This window comes from Fundulus heteroclitus, chromosome 7, assembly GCF_011125445.2.
Source record: "Fundulus heteroclitus isolate FHET01 chromosome 7, MU-UCD_Fhet_4.1, whole genome shotgun sequence".
In the NCBI taxonomy this organism is placed as follows: Eukaryota; Metazoa; Chordata; class Actinopteri; order Cyprinodontiformes; family Fundulidae; genus Fundulus; species Fundulus heteroclitus.
In genome coordinates, this window is record NC_046367.1 from 15,507,967 (window position 1) to 15,526,981 (window position 19,015).

The following is a 19,015-nucleotide window of genomic DNA, read 5'->3' on the forward strand; positions in this document are numbered from 1 at the left end:
TTCTTCCTTTCTCAGCTTTCACCACTTTATTTGCTGCTTTACCTTTGTCCTCTTCATCCCCCTGACTACCAGAGTCATTCTGCACACCACCATCCTGTGCTGTCTGCAAACACTCTCACCAACCCCTACCTTGTAGTTACCGAGTTCCTTCAGGTACCGTCGTCTAGACAAGATGTAGTCTGCCTGTGTGTCCTCTTCCTCCTCTGCTTCATGTCTCTAGCCTTTCCTGTCATAGTCCAAACATTCAAAGCCACCACTCTCAGTCCTAGACTTTCGTCTTTCCTGATCTATCTCTGCCGATGGACATCTTCCTCTGCTTCTTCCTCTTTGCTGGAGTATTTTTTTTTTTATAGTTTGGGCTTGAAAACTGGAAAAAAAGATCCTTTAACGAGATAACGGGGACATAGGAACACAAAAGGGGTTATGATTTCTGGACAGAGAAGACAAAGTGCTCTCCTGATGGCAAATTGAGTTCTGTCTACAGCAGGGTTGACAATAATTGAAGCACCTCTATTTAGTAAAAAAAACCCAAAAAAAAACTGAATAATGGGCTTAAATTAAGGACTGAACGTGTTCAGAAAATGTCAGGGATTGCGTAGCGAATTTGTATTATTTTAACACCGTGTTTATCAGGAGTACCAATAAATCTGTACGCTGCAGCACAGGTACTCACTTGTCTTTGGGGTCCTCGAAGCCCTGAAAAACAGGAACAAAGAAGAAAAAAAAACACACTATCAATTCAAATTCTACTCAACTTATTAATCAGGTAAAAAAAAGACATTCTTTTTGAATATCCAGTCATGTTCAATAAATCAGAATGTGGGTTCAGACGTGTGTCATTTGTCAGATTAAAAAGTATAATTGATAGTAACGCAAAACCTTTGAATAGCATTTAGAAAATGTGGAGGGAAAGATTGTCTGCCACCTCCAGCTGCAAAACCATTTTTTTGGTGTCGTCTCATTTTTGCCCTTTTAGTGCCCCTGTTGTTAATTTCATTAACGGCAGAACAGCCGACCCTGATTAGCATCCCTCTGCTATAATGAACTGACCACATCGATATTCCTGAGGTTTAATTGACATGACATTGCACTCTGATCAGAAGCTGATCCTTTAATATTTTCTTGAGCAGTGTGTATACAGTGCCTTGAAAAATCATTTACCCCTATTTGCTTTACGCTCCATGGCCTGAATTACATGTTTTTCCATCTCATTCTTCGCGACGGATCTCCACAGCAGTCAGACGTTTTTGCACACCTATAACATCTAAAAACAACTACATGGCTTTTATGTGTAAAAAAAGAAGGGCTTCCGCAAATCCAACAGCCCCTGATTGCAGCTTGTTTAGCCTAACGATAACAATCAGCTGCAAACCCGGTATTATTATTTCAAAAATAACCGTTATTTAGGAACCTGATGACATAATAATTAGTCTGAAGCAGAGAGGGGGGGAGAAAAAACAGCAATCATGAAAGGAAATGTTTCCTGTGGGTGGAGAGAAGTCAGCAGGAAGGTTTGCATAACGAAGGTGACGCTAGATGAGAGATATTTTAGTCAAAATCTGCATTTAGCCCATTCTTCCTGCTCTGAGCTTTCAAAGAATAAACCTTCTACTTAATATAAAAGTCCACTAAACTATTCGAGACTCTTGGTTGGGTGTTAGGATAGTTACATAACTTTGTCAGTCATCCTATTTTTGAGGATCAACAAAGAATTAAAGAATGTGAGAAATCTGACACTACATTTAAAAGATGTGCTCACAGTCAAACAGAGTGAGCTTTAGCGTCAGTCGGACTAAGACATTCATTTATAAATCTAGATGAATTATTACCCTATTAGATGGACAGATGCTATTTTATGTCATCAGCATTTAATCCAAGCTATTTTAACTGTCACAAGAAAAACCAGCACATCTCTAGCCCCCTCTTGAGGTTCAGTGTATAAATGTCCTTGTTGAAAGAACACAAAACTACTGCTGGTACCACTGTGCGTGCATACATTTTTACATTTTAGCAATTTCATTTGCATTCATTCGTGCATTTCTGTTTCCTCATCATAAAAACATTGTGAATGCTAGACTTAGTTGCTCAGCGGTACTTCGTGTGCCTTTCTTTAACCCCCCTCCCCTCCCCTTTTTTTTGTGCCTCGGTTCCTGTTGTCGCTTCAGAACCTGCTGTTAACGATAAACACTGGAGACACAGGAAGGGAGACAGTGAAGATGACGCATGGCTCAGGTTGAAAATGTGTCTGCTCTGTTTGAGTCCGGGTGTAAAAACGACACACTGGGGACTCAAACATCTAATATCAAGAGAATAATGTAAACGGCAGGCATTAGTTGTTGCTAAATAAACCTATAGAGGATGCGATGCCCAGAGTTGACTCGGGATTTATTCATAAGGGGGGCTTTGGTTTAGGTAGATGGAAATTCAGTAGGTGGCACCATTTTCCTCCTTTTTCTGCTCAGTCAAAGCTCAGGATACAGACTGCTATGCAGCCTCCTATGCATCACCTGATGATGACACACTAATATTCACGGATGATATTCTATGAATGCCTTCCACATCTCTGAACAGGTGATGATACACCTGCCTGAAAGCGTGCTATCCTATTTAGTTCCTCTGAATTAATTCTTCGCACATTAAAATATAAAATAATGTTAGACACCCCCCACTCCCCCAGTAACTAAACAATATCATAATTTAGTTTAGCTACACTATTTTCTTTATGTTAATTTTCTTTCCTGTTCTTTTAAAATATACCTCGCTGGCAGAATGTTAATTCTTTATATATCTTCCTAAACAAACTGCAAACTGGTCTGTTTCTGAAAAAAACAAACGCCACCAGGAAAACATGAGGCTCTAGGCATCGAGACACTAGTCCTGTATGGTTAATTTTTTTTTTAAAAGAGTTTTTAAATATGGGCTAACAGGTCTCTTTTGTAAATGAGAGCATGCAACTTGAGACAACTTGTGAATGAGAGTACATGCATACAGGTTTAATAAAAATAACAATAATGGTAATTAATGAGGAGGTCTTAAAAAAAAAAAAACACTCCCCAGACAGCACTTGAAGCTGGACCTTGCTTTTAAACCTTCACATATTTAATAGATTTAACAGAACAGCTTCATAAGAGGAGGACCAGCCTAAGGAGAACTGTGGCCGTCCCTCGTCTTTCCTTCAGAACAGATTCTGAACCTGTCATCTCGAGAGGCTTGAACATCCCGGATACGCTCCTGTTCTAAGACCCTGCAGCTACAGCACAGAAATACAATGCAAATCTCAATGGGTTCGCATCACTCCACCACAGCATTTCTCACTTGATTGCAGCTGCCTACACACTGCTACCCCCCCCCCCCCCCCTTCCCTCCTGAGTGCTACTGAGAGCCTCTCACTGCCAGGGTTAGGTGTGCCATGGAGGGCCATCCCTGCTGCTTCTCAGCAAAGCAGATCAAAGGATTATGATCATTGCCGGTGTGTTGGCTTCACCACCGAATGAGGCCGGAGATGAGCTGTTGGCCGGAGAGTCACCTGGCCGGCCACGGCTCTCTAATAATCCAGATAAGCATAATATTAGCAGCGAGCAGAGGGCCGGTCTAACGTTGCCAGCTGCCTCACCATCCTCTTCATCTCCTTGGAGATCTGGTTGTAGAAGGGACGGTCGGTCCAGTGGCCGCTGTTGTGCGTGACGGAGTTGGTCCTCTGTCGGCTCATTTTGGCGATCATCGCTTTTTCTTCTTTCTGTAAAACAAAAAGGACGCAGGAATTGATACGGGGAACACGTGACAAAACGTAACGCAACGTCCTCTTCAAGCAAACACTTTGCCTCCGACAGATTATGATGATTTAACTCAGTGGTTTGTTTTGTAAGCTCCAGGGCTTCTATATCTGTTCTAATTCCAATGTTCCCCGCCACCCTCCATTTTATTATCTTTTAAGTGCTGATTTTGTTTATTGCTGTTTTTATTGCATATAGTCAAATGCAATAAAAACAAAGAAGAAAAAGTTTTTTTCTCAGTATAGAAGGAAAAACTTTGAGACATCCATATTCCTACACATGTTGTTTTTCCATAGGCAAACTGTCACTCAGCATCATCTCTTTGATGCATTGTTAGCTCCGCTTACATCTTATAGCGTCAATTATAAACTAAAATCAGCTGAAGCGCTCCATTTCATGGTGCTTGTGCAGGGAGTCAGGTGGCGATTGTTCAAATTTAGAAAAGCCTGAAGACCGATCTAAAGGTATTATTTATTTGCCTCTGAGTTTAGGCCCCCCTTATTTCCTATTTCTACCCAAACATTGTGTGAGATAAACTGTCAATTTTAAGATGAGCCAAAACAAAGATTTATTTGTTCTTACCTAATTATGATTACCCACTTAAGCTTCTGCTTAAATTTCATTTAAAAAAGACTAAAATAGTCTTGCTTTTTTTGTTTCTAAAAGAGGTGAAGTTATAATTGAAGATTATTTTCCTACTTCCATTGTATTTCCACGATTCAACACCCCGAGTGGCTCAAAGTCCTTCCCATTCAAGTTGCCATTATGTTAAATGTTCAACAATCAAATATTTTACTGCAGATGCGATGCTGAACATTTACTTACATCGCACGTTGTGAGACGGAGACAAGCCCCGCAGCTTCCTAGAATGTGGTTGACGATTATTATTAGGGGGGAAAAAAATTACGCTGTAAAAGTGTTTAAACCGATGTCCTATCTGTCTTTCTGATCTGATATTAGAACTGAACGGTATGTTCGGGCTGTATTTGTAAAAAAAAAAAAAAAAAAAAAAAAAAAAAATCCAAAACGGAATTGTAAAAAAATTATAATATATTCAACTTCAAAAAAGTTCGCTCTGTCCTCAGCCCCAGGCAGCGGACTGTGAATAACATATCACTTCACATGACAGGCTAACTATAGTTGCAGCTTGTGATCCTGCCGGAGGCTGATAAAAAAAAAAAAAACAAGTCATAAACAAACTAGAGGCTCATGCAGGGAGGCGGTGATAAACTCGGTCCTCTCGGTAAGATAGTTGGTATGGAGCACGATTTCAGTTTACAAACAGTGCTAGGATCAGCATGAACTGCAACTGCGTGCTATCAAAGGCCAGTCTATCAAATCCGCAGTTTAACGTAGTACTGCTAAGGCATTCATACTCCCTGGACCGTTTCCCTTTTTGTTACAACCTAAAACTTCAATGCCGTTTGTTGAGGTACACAAAGTAGCGAATAGTTGCCAATTGGAAGGAAAATAAATCAATACTGGGATCCATAGATAGCAAGCATAAGATAAATATTGCTGAACGTTAGTCCCACTTTCCCTCACCTCTGAGTTGGTTGGATCAAACTCTACATAAAAGTGGATTTGTCTGAATAAAGACAATAAAGTCTCAATCAGCTTTTGAGTTTTCACTGTATTGCAGCATCTCTGCTACTCGCCATAGATCTGATAAAATGTGGTAGAAAACCTTTGATCTAAACCATTCCTTTCCAACCCTGGCTGTAAGTTTAGGGCTGTCGTCATAACGGACGCTCTGTGCTTGTCTCATGTCTAACGCAGCCTCTCGCAGATTTTCTTCCATCACAGCCCGGTACTTTGCAGCATCGGTTTTCCCATCAACCACAAGTGTTTAAATTTAGGTGTGAAAGAGCATCTTTTTTCCTGATATTATTTACCTAAACGGCTCGTGAGGAAAGGCAATCAGGACTTCTTCTGACTTTCTTGTTTGATAAGCTAACCCTGCCTTAAACTTTTTCAGAACTTTGTCCCTGACCTGTCTGGTGTTCTCCAGGATGCTGCGTGTTCTCCAATGTTCTCTAATAAACCTCTGAGGCCTTTGGAGAGCAGATGCATTTCTACTGAAATTAAAGTACCTATGCATAGATTTTAATAGCTCATTATAAGATTCTGAAGGCATGTTGAAAGCCATATATCCTTTTCCTTCCATTTTATAATACTTTGTGTCGGCCTGCTACATACGATGCTAATAAAATACACCGGTGAACGGTTTCCGGAAATGTCCAAGGGGTGTCAATGCTTTTGGCGTCGTAGCCACAGCATTTTTCTCATTTACGGAGTCATATTTTTTTATACTGAGCGTTTTACTAGATAATATTTCTGTGCTCGACTGTTCAAATTACACTTTATAACGCTTATAGTTTTATACAATGTTCGAAACATTGGATTTGTTGGTTCGGCTCCATCTCAGCCTGGAAACAAAAACAGACTGCAGGGTATTTTGAGAGTGTGCAGCAAAATCGCAGGTATTAACCCAAATGACCTCACTGCCCTTTACCAGCTCAGAACTGTGAGCAAGGTCCGCTCCATCCGCGGGGACCAGAGCCACACCTTGGCTGGTAAAGTCCTGCTTCTTCCTCCAGGGATCAAGTCTATCCTGTCAAAATGCAGGACTAACAAGCTAAAATATTCCTTTGTCCCTGCAGCTACTGCTCTCCTGAACAAGTGATTAACCTCCTGTGTTTTTTTAATTGTTGGTGTGTGTGTGTGTCTCTGAGTGATTGCTGGTTAATTGTTTGCCTGTTACTGCTAGCTGGTCAACAAATTGCCCTACGGGGACAATCAAGACTCCTTGAACCTCGTAACCTAGATGCAAACCGGCAACTGCTTGCGACAGTTCAAACCGGTTCCAACATTCAAAATCGAAATAGTAAGCTGACTGGAGAAGAAATGGGAGCTTTTGCACTGGGTTTGATTTGAGGGGTACAGGAGGAACGGAGGCTGAACACAACCAAGCTGACCAGCTGCAGTTTGCAAAACAGCTGCTCATTCTTCATTGTTGGCAGTAACTACCATCAAAAGAAGATTTTACACTTTAAAATTCATAACATAAAAAATTTAAAATGCAGAATTGTACTTTTTTTTCAATCCTTTTTACCCCCCCAAAAAAAGAAAGAACGTAATGTGTGAGTCGTAATAGCAAATTCCAGGCTGACATCCACTTTCTGTAGTAACCACTGGATTATAAATTAGACTTCGGTAGGCAGCTTAGGTTGGATGTTTCTAACAATTTGCTTCATTTTTTTTTTCTAAATGGCATCTGTTACTAGAATACAAAAACGTATGAGTCTAACATTAGTTTTTGCCATCACACTTTCAAAAGAAAACACTGTGATGTTTTACGCTCTGTTTCAATGTCCTCTTTGGCGTTGACTCGGTAATGAAAGTCGTACCCTTTTCTGACTGCAGCCCACAATGAGGTAGGTTTCTATATTGTTCCTCTTCAAGTAGGCGTTTCTCTCTCCTCCTGCTCCTGGCTCCACGTCATAGTCCCCATTCAGATAATTCAGCGTGGCCTTGGTGATGTGTATGCGCCTGAAATGAGAGCATCCCTTTCAGATATGTTCTTTACTCAGACTGTTGCATAAACCTACACAGCTCATCGTCCACACTTAGCAGAATAAACTTGTAGGAAGTAAAAAAAAAACAAAAAAAAACATGGAGAACAAAGTTTATTGGACAAACCCGGCTGAGCCCCCCGCTTCCATCTGATTTGCTAGTGTGACATCGTTGGACCAAACATCAAACTGCCACTTCCTGAGTCCCAGCACCCCACAGTGAACTCTGCCGCTGTGGATGCCAACTCGCATGTTCACGTTCACCCCGGTCACCTCCCGCACCAGCCTGCAGGAAACGGAAGAAACGGTTTCAGGATGACAATCTGCACAATGATTGTGACTAAATTCACCAGCATTACTCGCCATAAATGCTGGAGCCACGCTTCCCTCAGATTCTCTGACTAAACTTATCAAAATCATAAAAAAAAAAAATAATTAAATTATGTTTGGTATTTTTTTGCCAAATTTATTATTGTTTTAATTATATGTATATTTGATATATAATCAAACTTAGTTTCATTTACTGTTTTATCCTTTATCTACCTGTGATGTGATTGTTGTGAAGCACTTTGGTCAGCTGAGGTTGTTGTAAATGTGCTATCTATCTATATCAATCTATGTATCTATGTATCTATGTATCTATCCATCTATCTATCTATCTATCTATCTATCTATATCTATATATAGCCATTCTCAGACTTACGAGATGGCTTCGATCATGTCCAGACCCATCTCCACGCAGCAGTGGGCATGATCCGCTCTGGCCTCTGGCAGCCCAGACACACAGTAGTAGCAGTCTCCCAGGATCTTGATCCGCAGACAGTGGTTCTCCTGTCGCAAAAAACAGGAACAAAAAGGCAAATGTTCATTGAAGATATTCACTGAGAAGCCAACTTTAGCTAAAAGTGGATAAAATAATGGCTATTTAGAACCTTATTACTTTAAATGTTAGTTTGGAATCCGTTGAGCTGCCAGATCAGTCAAAGATTGCCACAAAACCCGGCGTGATGTAATGTGCAAATCAAGACTTGGAACCTTCCTCAACATGCCGGCAGAAAATAAAAGCCTAGCAACCATATCATGATATCATGTAAAAGAAACAGGAAAAAAATACAAACACGGAATATGAGCACATTTTAATGTTATGAGCTCTTACACATCTTAGGCATCAGCCTTTGATCAAATCTGAAGGAGGTTTATTTCTTAGTTTACATTGGATTATAGTCTTTAACTGAACTACCAATTAAACTTGGGGTTCCCCAGGGCAACAATTTTGAGCCCCATTTTAAATTCACTCACATAATACAGTAATTCGAGAAAAGATTTAGGTTCATTATCTTGCTTTTGGCTTCAACAGCCTAAAACCAATGCTTCTAAGGTCAGATGAGGACGTTAGAGCGGAAGTTAATGCTAATGCTTATTAAAAAGAGCCCGAGTCTTTCAGCGTGTTTTATCAAAATCTACAAAACCTAAGGAGAACTAGAAAGGCAACATTGTTAATAATGATGGCCGAACGCGCTTCTGAAATTACAGCACCTGCTGTTGAGCCCAATCACGCCTTCGCAGTCATTCCAGCTAACCTTCTCAGACTTCAAGTATTAGAGCTGCACAGTATCGTGCAAAAATTGTCATCACAGTGCCAGTGCGTGCAATATCAACATGGCAAAGGACTTAATCAAACGCAATATTTGATGCTTGCTGCATTCCAACTCAAGGAGTTTTGCTTTGCACGTCAGTGTTACATTGGACCGATTTGATGCCTTAGATGGCCACACCTGACACAGATCCCAAAGATGCCAAAGGTTGCAGAGAGCGTTGGAAGCATCGCAATTACAGATGTGTGAGAGAGGAGGAAAAGAAATATACAGCAGTAATCACTCAGTGGCGGTTCTAGACCAAATTTACCAGGGTGGGGCCAGTGTTTTCATCATGGACGCATAGTGCAAAAGAAGAAAACATAAAAAGGGGAATATTTGATTATTTCATGCATTAAGTGAGCCACAGAGCCGCTCTGGAACTGCAGGGTGCAGACCCCTGATCTAGCAGATGAAAACTGATTCCATCTAAATACGTCTGAAGCTATAATTTTTTAAATTGTCGTTAATGTAAAAATGTAAACATCAAAGATTTAATTAGTCTAAGGTACCAATCAGTTACAGTTTCTGTGCCATAAGGATTTAATTTAGTATTATGTCTTCAGTACAGGGGCCAGGCTTAGTTACACAGGGGAACTGGCCCCATCTGGCCCACTGTCTTGAGCTGCCCATGGCAGTAATCAACTTCATAGCCCCATCATAAGATTTTCTAATACCAAGCTGCAGTAGTCTGTGTTTTACTTTGGATTATTAGTCTTTTCATCAACAGTACTCGGTAGAAAAGGTGGCCACCTCTCCTCTGAAAGAAACAGCAAAGTCAGAAAAACGACCGACCTGCTGTCCTCTGCCTCGCTCGCTCATTTTGAAAGCTCAAACACAGAGAGTGTACCTAAGCCTAATTAGCTGAATTCTTGGAACATCATACCAGCGACTAGAGCGCACGGGTTTAAGCAAACAGATGGTCCAGTGACAAAAGTAGGACCTAAAGGAAGAATGCACTCCATTAGAACAAAAACCCACAGAAACACAGAAGCAGGAGTCTAAGCATAGATTTGTTGCGGAGACTCAACAACGTGTGGGTCAACATTAAATTAGTCGGTTTCCGTATGTGTGAGTGCGCATCCTTAGGGCTCAGGAGACTACAATGTCTCATGACAGCCACCTGAGTAGCTCTGCAGCACATGGACCTAAACACAAAAGGAGCCACTGTGCAGGGAGCACAGTTAACAAGTGTGTGTGTGTGTGTGTGTGTGTGTGTGTGTGTGTGTGTGTGTGTGTGTGTGTGTGTACAGAGACAGAAGGTGCATCTGGCATGGAGATAAAAGTATTAGATGCAACATTTCTGCTTTACGACACCATTCTGCCTGTTTTGGTTCATAAATATTGATTAGCAGCCGATCATTTCACCTTTCATAAACAAATGGCACAAACCGAGGATCGGATCAACAAACAATGACGATGCTGGATAAGGGAAATGCATCAATATTCATGAGGGGGGCTGTTTTAAAAGGTTGCGGTGCAAACATCACTAGCCGTGCAGCTCCAGCTATGACGGTAAAGATAACAGTTCAGATCTGCTGTTTATGCGCATAACTAAGTTCAAGAAGGCGGTAAACCGGTTTTATAAACGGTGACAAAATATATATTGTATCGAGTATTCAAACTGAAAAAAGAAACATCTGTTTTGTAGAGACACAAATAACAAAAAAAAATCTTGTAAAAGCAGGTTTAAGAATCTGTTTACATCATATAATATGGCTCGTAACTTAAAATAAAACAGCTTATTTCCCAAAGTTGTGAAGGCAATCGTTCCCTGCGTGGAATCAAATGAACCACCAGCCCAGTTCATAGTCTGTTTACATGTTTACAAACATGCTACTGATTCTACAGGTTCTTGATCCAATAAAGAATCGTTTCACTGTCTCTCACCTACTAATGTCTGTTAGCACACTTTTAGCTTCTTGGGAAGTCTCGTTTGGATCAGATTTTCAATGATAATTGTAAAAAAAAAAAAAAAAAGAGGCAGTTTTGGAAGTGTGATCCATTTTCTTTACTTTTTGCTGTGGAAAAAAACTTACATACCAAAAAATAGAAGTCATTCAACCCGCCAAAACCAAGAAACTGTATCCCTTTAAGTTTTTTCAATCTTTATTGGCATAGCAACATACTTTCCAATAAAATTGGTCCACCACATTTGACCCATCCCTAATGGAGCAGGGGGCTGCCATTGTGCTGCGCCCGGGGAGCATTCTGGGGCTAAGGGTCTTGCTCAAGGACCCAGAGTGGCTATGGGAGTCAAACCAGGAACCTTGCTGACTCTCCAAAACTGTCTAATGACCAGGCAACCACTCCCACCATGACTATGGCAAAAACGGTTTTTGGATCTACTGTGATTTACAGACCCCTTTTCTTCAAAAATCACAAAAACTTTTTTTCTTTCATTAAACTATTGCATGTCTAGTCTATTTCTGAAAATGTACAATTTAGAATAAAATTCTTGTGGCAAAAGTTTGGACATTGACATAAAGCTCGAGTGTTGCTTCAGCATCATGCCTCGGGTCATCGCCCTGCTGGAAGGTGAACCACCATCCCAGTCTCAAATCACGGCTCAAGAATATCCCTGTATTCAGCACCATCCATCTTTCACTAGACTCCGTCCAGTTTCCCACCTCCTGCTGTGGAAAAACATCCCCACAGCATGACGCAGCCACCACCATGTGTCACTGTGGGGACGGTGTTATTGGGCCAATTGGAATCAAAATGCTTTGTGCCAGACAAGTGTTTTCCTTGGTGGCCGAAAAGTTCAATTTTAGTTTCATCTGATGATAACATACATTTCTCCATTCATTAAGGGAATTGCCCACGTGCCTTTAGGCAAACTTAAAAAAATTTTTTTTCTTATTTTAACACTAAGTAATGCCTTTTTTCCGAGCCACTCCTCTTTTAAGCCCAGCTCTACGGAGAGTAGGGATTATTGGGGTCATATGGATAGATCCTCCAGTCTCTGCTGTGGAGCTCTGCAACAGCTTCAGGGCTAGTTTTGATCAGCACAATAGTGAAAAGGTCAGCACCTGCATCTTCTCAGACGACAGAGACTTCAAGCTTCACCCCAAGGTGCGAACAGATTTTTACATGTGCCTCTCAGAGCAAATCTAGATGGGAACATAACCATCCTCCCTAACCTGCAGGACATTTGTACAGAAGGTTGCAGGTCGAGGGCCAAGATCATCATCAAAAAGCCCAGCACCCAAGAAGGCCTTTTTCTTCAGAACATTACTAGTATGTTGGCAATTTTGCTTTCTGAGAGCTAAAGCTGAGATTTCTTTGGTTGGAGATGTGTTGATTCAACTGAACTGGGCTACTTTGTGCCTCGTTTTAATGGAGATACGTGGCCTTTTACAGGTTTAACTGGGAGAAATTCAAATAGAATGACATATTTACACAGAAGCATGCAATCTCAAGCATCAATGCAGTCTTTGAAGATGACAGGTGCATGCATGTGGTTACATCCTTACCGCTGCCAACTTGTCAAAGCGGGCGAAAAGTTCATTGAGAGTCATCACTAACTCCTGCGCAGTGCACTGTGACGCCAGACTGGTGAAGCCCTCAATGTCAGCAAACAGGATGCTGCAGAAACACAAAGACAAGAGAGATCGAACCCAACTTTCTCTAGTCCCATCCAATAGTAGGGAGCACTGTATGTTTTTTTTTCCTCTTCTCACTTAAATTTGATGCACACTTGGAAAGGTGGGACCTGGCATCATCAGCCGGTCCGTCCTCATAAGCCAAAAGCTAACTTAATAAACTGGAAGCGCTATTTTCTGAAAATTGTTCTACACAGATTCAACAAAAGGCATACTGGGACAGCAAATCTTAACTAAAGGCTCTAACTAGTTTGTTTATTAAAGTATATTTCAGATTATGGTCAAAAGACAAGTCAAGCATCAAAGGTATAAAATCACTGGTCAGAGCTCCAAAAACAAGATGAATGTGGAAATTAAGTCAATCTTAGTGAGAGCAAATAGTCAGTATGAGGAAATCAGTCAGTCTGCCTGAAAGAAGCAAGATCACACTGCAGAAAGAGAACCAAGAGTAAGTAACATGTTCCTGAAATGAGTGTATTTGCCCTTAATTTGAGGAGGCAAACAAGATTATCTGCCCATGGAAGGAGTATTTTGACCCCTCAAATAAGATGATAAGATATACTGCACTTGAAATAAACGATGGAGATGAGCTGTTCCTATGTTAAGTGCAACAGTTTTATTCCACTGGCAGATCATTTAAACTTGCTGCTCAAATCAGGGACAAATACACTCATTAAAGAAACTTTTAGTTCCTTTTTGTGCAGTACAACATTATTTAGAGTGCTATGATGTGACCTGAGAACTCTGTTCATGTCAAATCTTTCTGAGGAAAATGGTATAACTCTGCTGAGTCTCCATGTCTAACCAACTACAGATTTGGGACCACATTGAGAACTCTGCGACTCGTTGCCCAAAGGGGCGAAAGGCGAGTGTGAACAGTTGTCTGCCTTCACGTGTCGCGGCTGGCAAGCTGCTCATTGTGAACCGCGCCTCGGGCGGCATGACAAGCTGCGACTCTGATGCAGATAAGCAAGTGTTAATGACGGACGAAGAGCGGTTTCACATCACACAGATGTTACAGAGCAAGCCCGACATGAATTCCTATCGTCGTTCTGCCTTCACCGAAGAGCTGTCCATGTGCCGCGGGTCTCTTGGAGTATACCGCGCTGAGGTATACTCCAAGAGAGTATAAAAACATAAAAACCTCAATGGTTTTTATGTTTTTATACTCCAAGAGAGTATAAAAACATAAAAACCTCAATGGTTTTTATGCGATATAGATCAACACAAGGTCGAGCATAGTTGTGAATTAGAAGGAAAATGATGCATGATTATTTTTCTTATTTTTTTTTTTAAACAAATTTAAAGTATAAAATGCAAGACGCATATGTATTTAGACCCTTTTCCCTGATACCACTAATTAAAATACAATGATCCAACAATTTTTTCAGTTGAGCCCTTAGTGTAATGTAATGCCAGTATAAATACGGCTGTTGTATGAAGGCCTCGGGCTGCACAGTGGCGCAGTGGGTAGAACTGCTGCCTTGCAGCAAGAAGGTCCTGAAATCAAGTCTTTCCGCATGGAGTTTGCATGTTCTCCCTGTGCATGTGTGGGCTCTCCCTGGGTACTCCAGCTTCCTCCCACAGTCCAAAAACATGACTGTTAGGTTAATTGGCCTCTCTAAATTCTCCTTAGGTGTGATTGTGTGCAGGAATGGTTGTTTGTCCTCTTTGTTGCCCTGCGATAGACTGGGGACCTGTCCAGGTTGTACCCCGCCTCTCGCCCATTGACAGCTGGAGATAGGCACCAGCACCCCTTGCGACCCCACAAGGGATAGATGGGTTAGAAAATGGATGGATGGATGTGAAGGCCTCAGAAGTTGTTGTTTTTAGGTCAATTAATAGCCAAACAGCATGAAATCAGACGAATGCACCAGACAGGTTTGGGATACAATTGTGAAACATTTCAAACAGGGTTAGGTTAACACTGTACATCGCCCAAAACATGCTATCCCATCACCAAACATGGTGGGGATAGGATACAACATCACACTGTAGCCATACTTGCTCCTCAGCACACATTGGTAAGCTGGTCTGATTGAAAGATAGATCATGGAGCTACTGTAAATACGGCAGAATGATCTTGGAAGGAATCATGGAGACCGCGAGAGGGTTCATCTTCCAGCAGGACAACGAACGTAAGCAAGCTACACACAGTTACAACGTAGTGGGTTGGATCAACACATGTTCATGTGTCAGAATGAGCCAGTCAAACTCCAGATCTAAATCCAGTTCACAATCTGCGGCATGATGTTCACACACTGTCTTCATCTAACCTGGCCGAGTGAAAAATACTGGCTGAAAATATTTGTTTCTAGATGTGCAGATGTGGTAGAGAGAGAGAGAGATTCCTCAAAAGAGGCATTTCTGGAAAACATTTAACTGCAGTAAATGTGGATTCTACAAAGTATTTAGTCAGGAGGGAACTTCATAGCACTGCTTTTCACACTTCATTCACTTCCTTCCATTTAACAATTATGAACTACTAACTTCTGGTCTATGTTATAAAATCCACACACAAAAAAGCTTGAGGTTTGTGGCTGTAATGTGACAAAATGTGTAAAGGTTTAAGAGGTACGAACACTTTTTTCAAGGCACTGTAAATTCTTAAAGTTGATTGAAATATAAATATTTATACATATGTGATTAAAAATGATCACACAGAAAAAAAAAAGTCAAAGTATGTTATATGTTTTAGGATTGAGCAAACTGCATTTTTATTCTAATAATTAAAAAAAATCCTTCACAACAACGATGAAAGTCAAAGGATGAAACCTTGTTGTAAAAACATCAAATGTTGTTTGACGCTGTTTTCAATGTGAAATCCAAACGGTGGATAAGCCGATCCTCAACAACCTAAAGTCTGATAGGCAATGCTTAGTTTTGTGATGAAGCACAAGCTTAAGAAATAAAAAGCCAAGAGTCCTACACAAATCACGCCATTTTTAAAGCAGCTGATAAGTAATTACAACAAGGAGTTGAACTGAAAGACAAAAAAATATATGGATTGAATGCAAACCTTTAATAAAGAAATAGCAAATTTTGTGAAGCCTTTTGTGAAAATATTAGTATTAAAGGTTTAATTATCTTTTGTGGTGAATCACATGCTTTAATGAATACAACTAAGTAAAAACAAAAATACAAAGGAATAAAAGAGAATCATACATTACAACTACTTCTATCTCCAGTGTCATTAAATTAATAATGATTCTTTTTTTTTCTTTTTTTTCCGCTAAGGGCTGTGAGGGACTGGCCGGTACAGAGTGTAACCTGGCTCTGGTCCAGCGTCCAATGGGCTGACCACTGGACCCCTGCTGAAATAAAACAGCAAACGGTTTTCACTGATTGAGACATCCCCCCCTCCCCTTGCATTGGACGCTGGTTCAGCAGCAGGGCTGAGCATCTCAGCAGGCTGAATCATTTCTCTCAGCATTAAGGCCCCCGCTGACAGGTAGAGGCTGTAACAGGCGGGGGAAAGACTGGCAGATTGGCCTCGTGTACACTCACAAGAAAAGCCTGTCCTCAAAAGCTCAGGTTGTTCTGTGCTACGTTGGAGCCCTGCACCACAAAAACGTCACATCCTGCGCTCAGCCTCTCTAGTCTCAATGAGCATTTTTATTCTCTGTTTTGACCCTGGGAGAATCATGTGATGCACTGGAGTCAAAGTCAGGAGGCATGACCATATATTGTGCTTTTTTTGTTTTTTTTTTTTTTATATATATATAACTCCTTCGTGGCTATCCTAATGTTATAAAAATTACTTATAACTAATCTTGGATTTTATAATTTTATAATTTAGATTTAATATAATTAGCTAATCTCAAAAAATCGCTACTGAGAAAAAGTTAAATAACCTAAAGTAGCCCAAATATAAGCCTGATGTACAATTTCCATTGTCTAGAATCTAGATAATGGAACAAATTGGCTAATTTAAGTAACAAAAAAACAATTTCAATTCCTTTTTCTGAAACTGAATACACAAATAATTTATTTGATTGATACAAAATTAGAAAGGATTTGGTTTTAGGTTAGCATCTTGTTTTTAACATTATAATTGAGCCTAAAATTGTATAAAATGCAATCTGAAGCCTTTCAAAGGAATAAAAAAATCCTTTATTGTCCCAGAGTGGAGACATTTTTTAAAACACATTAATAAACGATTTGATTGCATGACCCCGTCCAGCACTTAAAAGATTTCTTCCTTGTAAGCAAGCCAGTTTACCAGAGGCACACAGTAATAGGTGGGGGAGGGGCTGCATTGTTCTGCTGCACTGCAAAAACAAACTTAAAATTGGTAAAATGTTCTTAAAATTAGTGTATTTGTCCGTGATTTGAGCAGGTAAATAAGATGTTCTGCCAATGGAATAAGATTTTTGCACTTAAAATAGGAACAATTCATCTCCATCATCTTATTTCAAGTGCAGGATGTCTGATTATCTTATCTTAGGGGTAAAAATACTCATTCCATTGGGAAATAATCTTATTTACGTGCTCAAATCAAGGACAAATACACTAACTTTAAGAACATTTTACTTATTTTTAGATCCGTTTTTGCAGTGTGTACGCTTGAAGCAGTCAGGGAAAAAAGCTTTTGTGGATTTGAAAGTACAACTTTTTGAAATGTCGGAATATTTTGATACTGCTAGCTGTCTACTATTTGCATTGATCAGAGTCATGAGACTCTGATCAATGCAAATAGTAGACACGAAAAAAAACCTGTTCACACGTACTTTATAGGAATTGTTCAGGGAGCAGATAATTGCAGTTCATACATTTTTGTATGTCTATAGGATTCCGATATGTGGGCTTGTTTTTATTGTTAAAAATATAAAGTCCTTTTTTATGCAAACAAATGTAAAAACATGAGGTGAAACTTTTTTTTTCTCTTAACATGCTAAGCAAATTATGTTTAATACCATTTGCTGTACAAATATTTTTAGATGTTACAAAAATCTTTTGTTCTTTAGGTTTTGAAATAAACTGAGTAAAACTTGTTTTGAAGCTAAGCTTGATTTTAGAAGATGAAGCTCTTTTTGAAAAAGCTTGAAATTGTACTGCCATTTCTTTTTACCTTGATCGTACAATGATGCATTACTCTCCCCCCCCCCCCCCCAAAGACCTAAAACCCAGGAAAAAAAAGGAATATGGAGAAATATGACCAGTTTTTTTTATTTTATTTTTATCTTTTGAGCTTGAGCCACATTGAAAAGTACAGAACGTTAGAAAATTGGAATCACTTCACATGAAAGAAGCGCCCAACACTAACCCAAGGGAGCATTTTGTGTTGGTGAAAATGTCTTGTCCAGGACATCGGTGTGTTTTTCAGCCATTTTCTCTTGGCATCTCACATGTCAGGAGCACCAACATGTCCTAATGAACCCAGGCAGGAAAACACTCCAAACCCACTCAGTTTGGGTCTTAGGCTGGGAAGGGATTAAGTGTCCCAACACCGGGGTACACATTTCACTGAATAATTGATTCGTTTCTGTGAACTGTTGCACTGGAGGTCGAGTAAAACCAGAGACTAAACGGTTATGTCTGAGCTCAGAAACAAAGCCACTTATGGTCAACAAGGCCAGCAGGAGAATGCAGTGATGAGGGTAGGACAGAAAAACAAATATCTGACATATTTTAGAGACAAGGACAGATTATTTTAACTCCCCAAATGTCTCTATTATGTCAGAGTACTATTTCTCAGTTCCTCTATCTGTAATGCAGCTCAACTGGATAAGAAATCGTAATTTGTGAAATCAGATTAGTTTACTTTGTTGCTAAGATCAAAGATTAAGATTTAGAGTAGTTAAAATGCTTTATAAGGGCTCGCCTCTAAACCAGTTGAATCCCCCCCCCCCCCTGGGTCAACACTTTGCAGAACAAACTTTGAATGTAATTACAGATGCAGGTCTTCAATGGCCTCGTGAGACCATCCTGATCTTGCGAGCTTTCAAGGTTTCACTCGCAGATCAGTCTGGCTACTCTCCGTTAAAGAAACTTTGGAGCCGTTCACCAAACGAACGTCCAATCAGCGTTGGCTTTGAGGCGGGTTGAGGTGTGACGCAACGAGAAGCACGACCGTTCAGTCTAAAGAACATGGCGGCTTCAGCCAATGAAACTAGCGTTAGCGTGGCTATGGAGCAAGTTTTATCGGAATTACAGAGTATTTCTCTGCTGAGCTAACGAGCCTTTACCTGCAGCAGCAAGAGTAGCTTGGCTTGTGGTTGTGTTTTCGTCGTCGCTCTGATACGAGCGACGACGAAGCATGTTGACGAGTACGTCATATGCTTCGTTGATCTGATTGGTTTATTTGGCCCGTCTATCATCAACATAGGCCAATCAGCTAACCAGTATTTTCGCCCCTTCCCAAAATTACTTTAACAGAAGGTTTCCAGATGGATATGCGGAGCAAATCCATCTGGCGGAGTCAGGTA

General features: G+C 40.4%; 1 protein-coding gene across 2 annotated transcripts in view; it reads right to left on the minus strand.

Moving 5' to 3' along the window:
* adcy5 (adenylate cyclase 5) overlaps positions 1-19,015 on the minus strand; it is a 102,357-nt gene that overhangs the window by 18,828 nt on the left and 64,514 nt on the right. For both annotated transcript variants that reach the window (XM_012868519.3, XM_012868520.3), the window contains exons 4-9: positions 12,459-12,570; positions 8,052-8,179; positions 7,476-7,634; positions 7,184-7,325; positions 3,614-3,736; positions 674-696 (exon numbers count right to left, since the gene is read on the minus strand). In XM_012868519.3, coding sequence (XP_012723973.2) covers positions 674-696; positions 3,614-3,736; positions 7,184-7,325; positions 7,476-7,634; positions 8,052-8,179; positions 12,459-12,570 — 687 coding nt within the window. The remainder of the gene's footprint in view (positions 1-673; positions 697-3,613; positions 3,737-7,183; positions 7,326-7,475; positions 7,635-8,051; positions 8,180-12,458; positions 12,571-19,015) is intronic.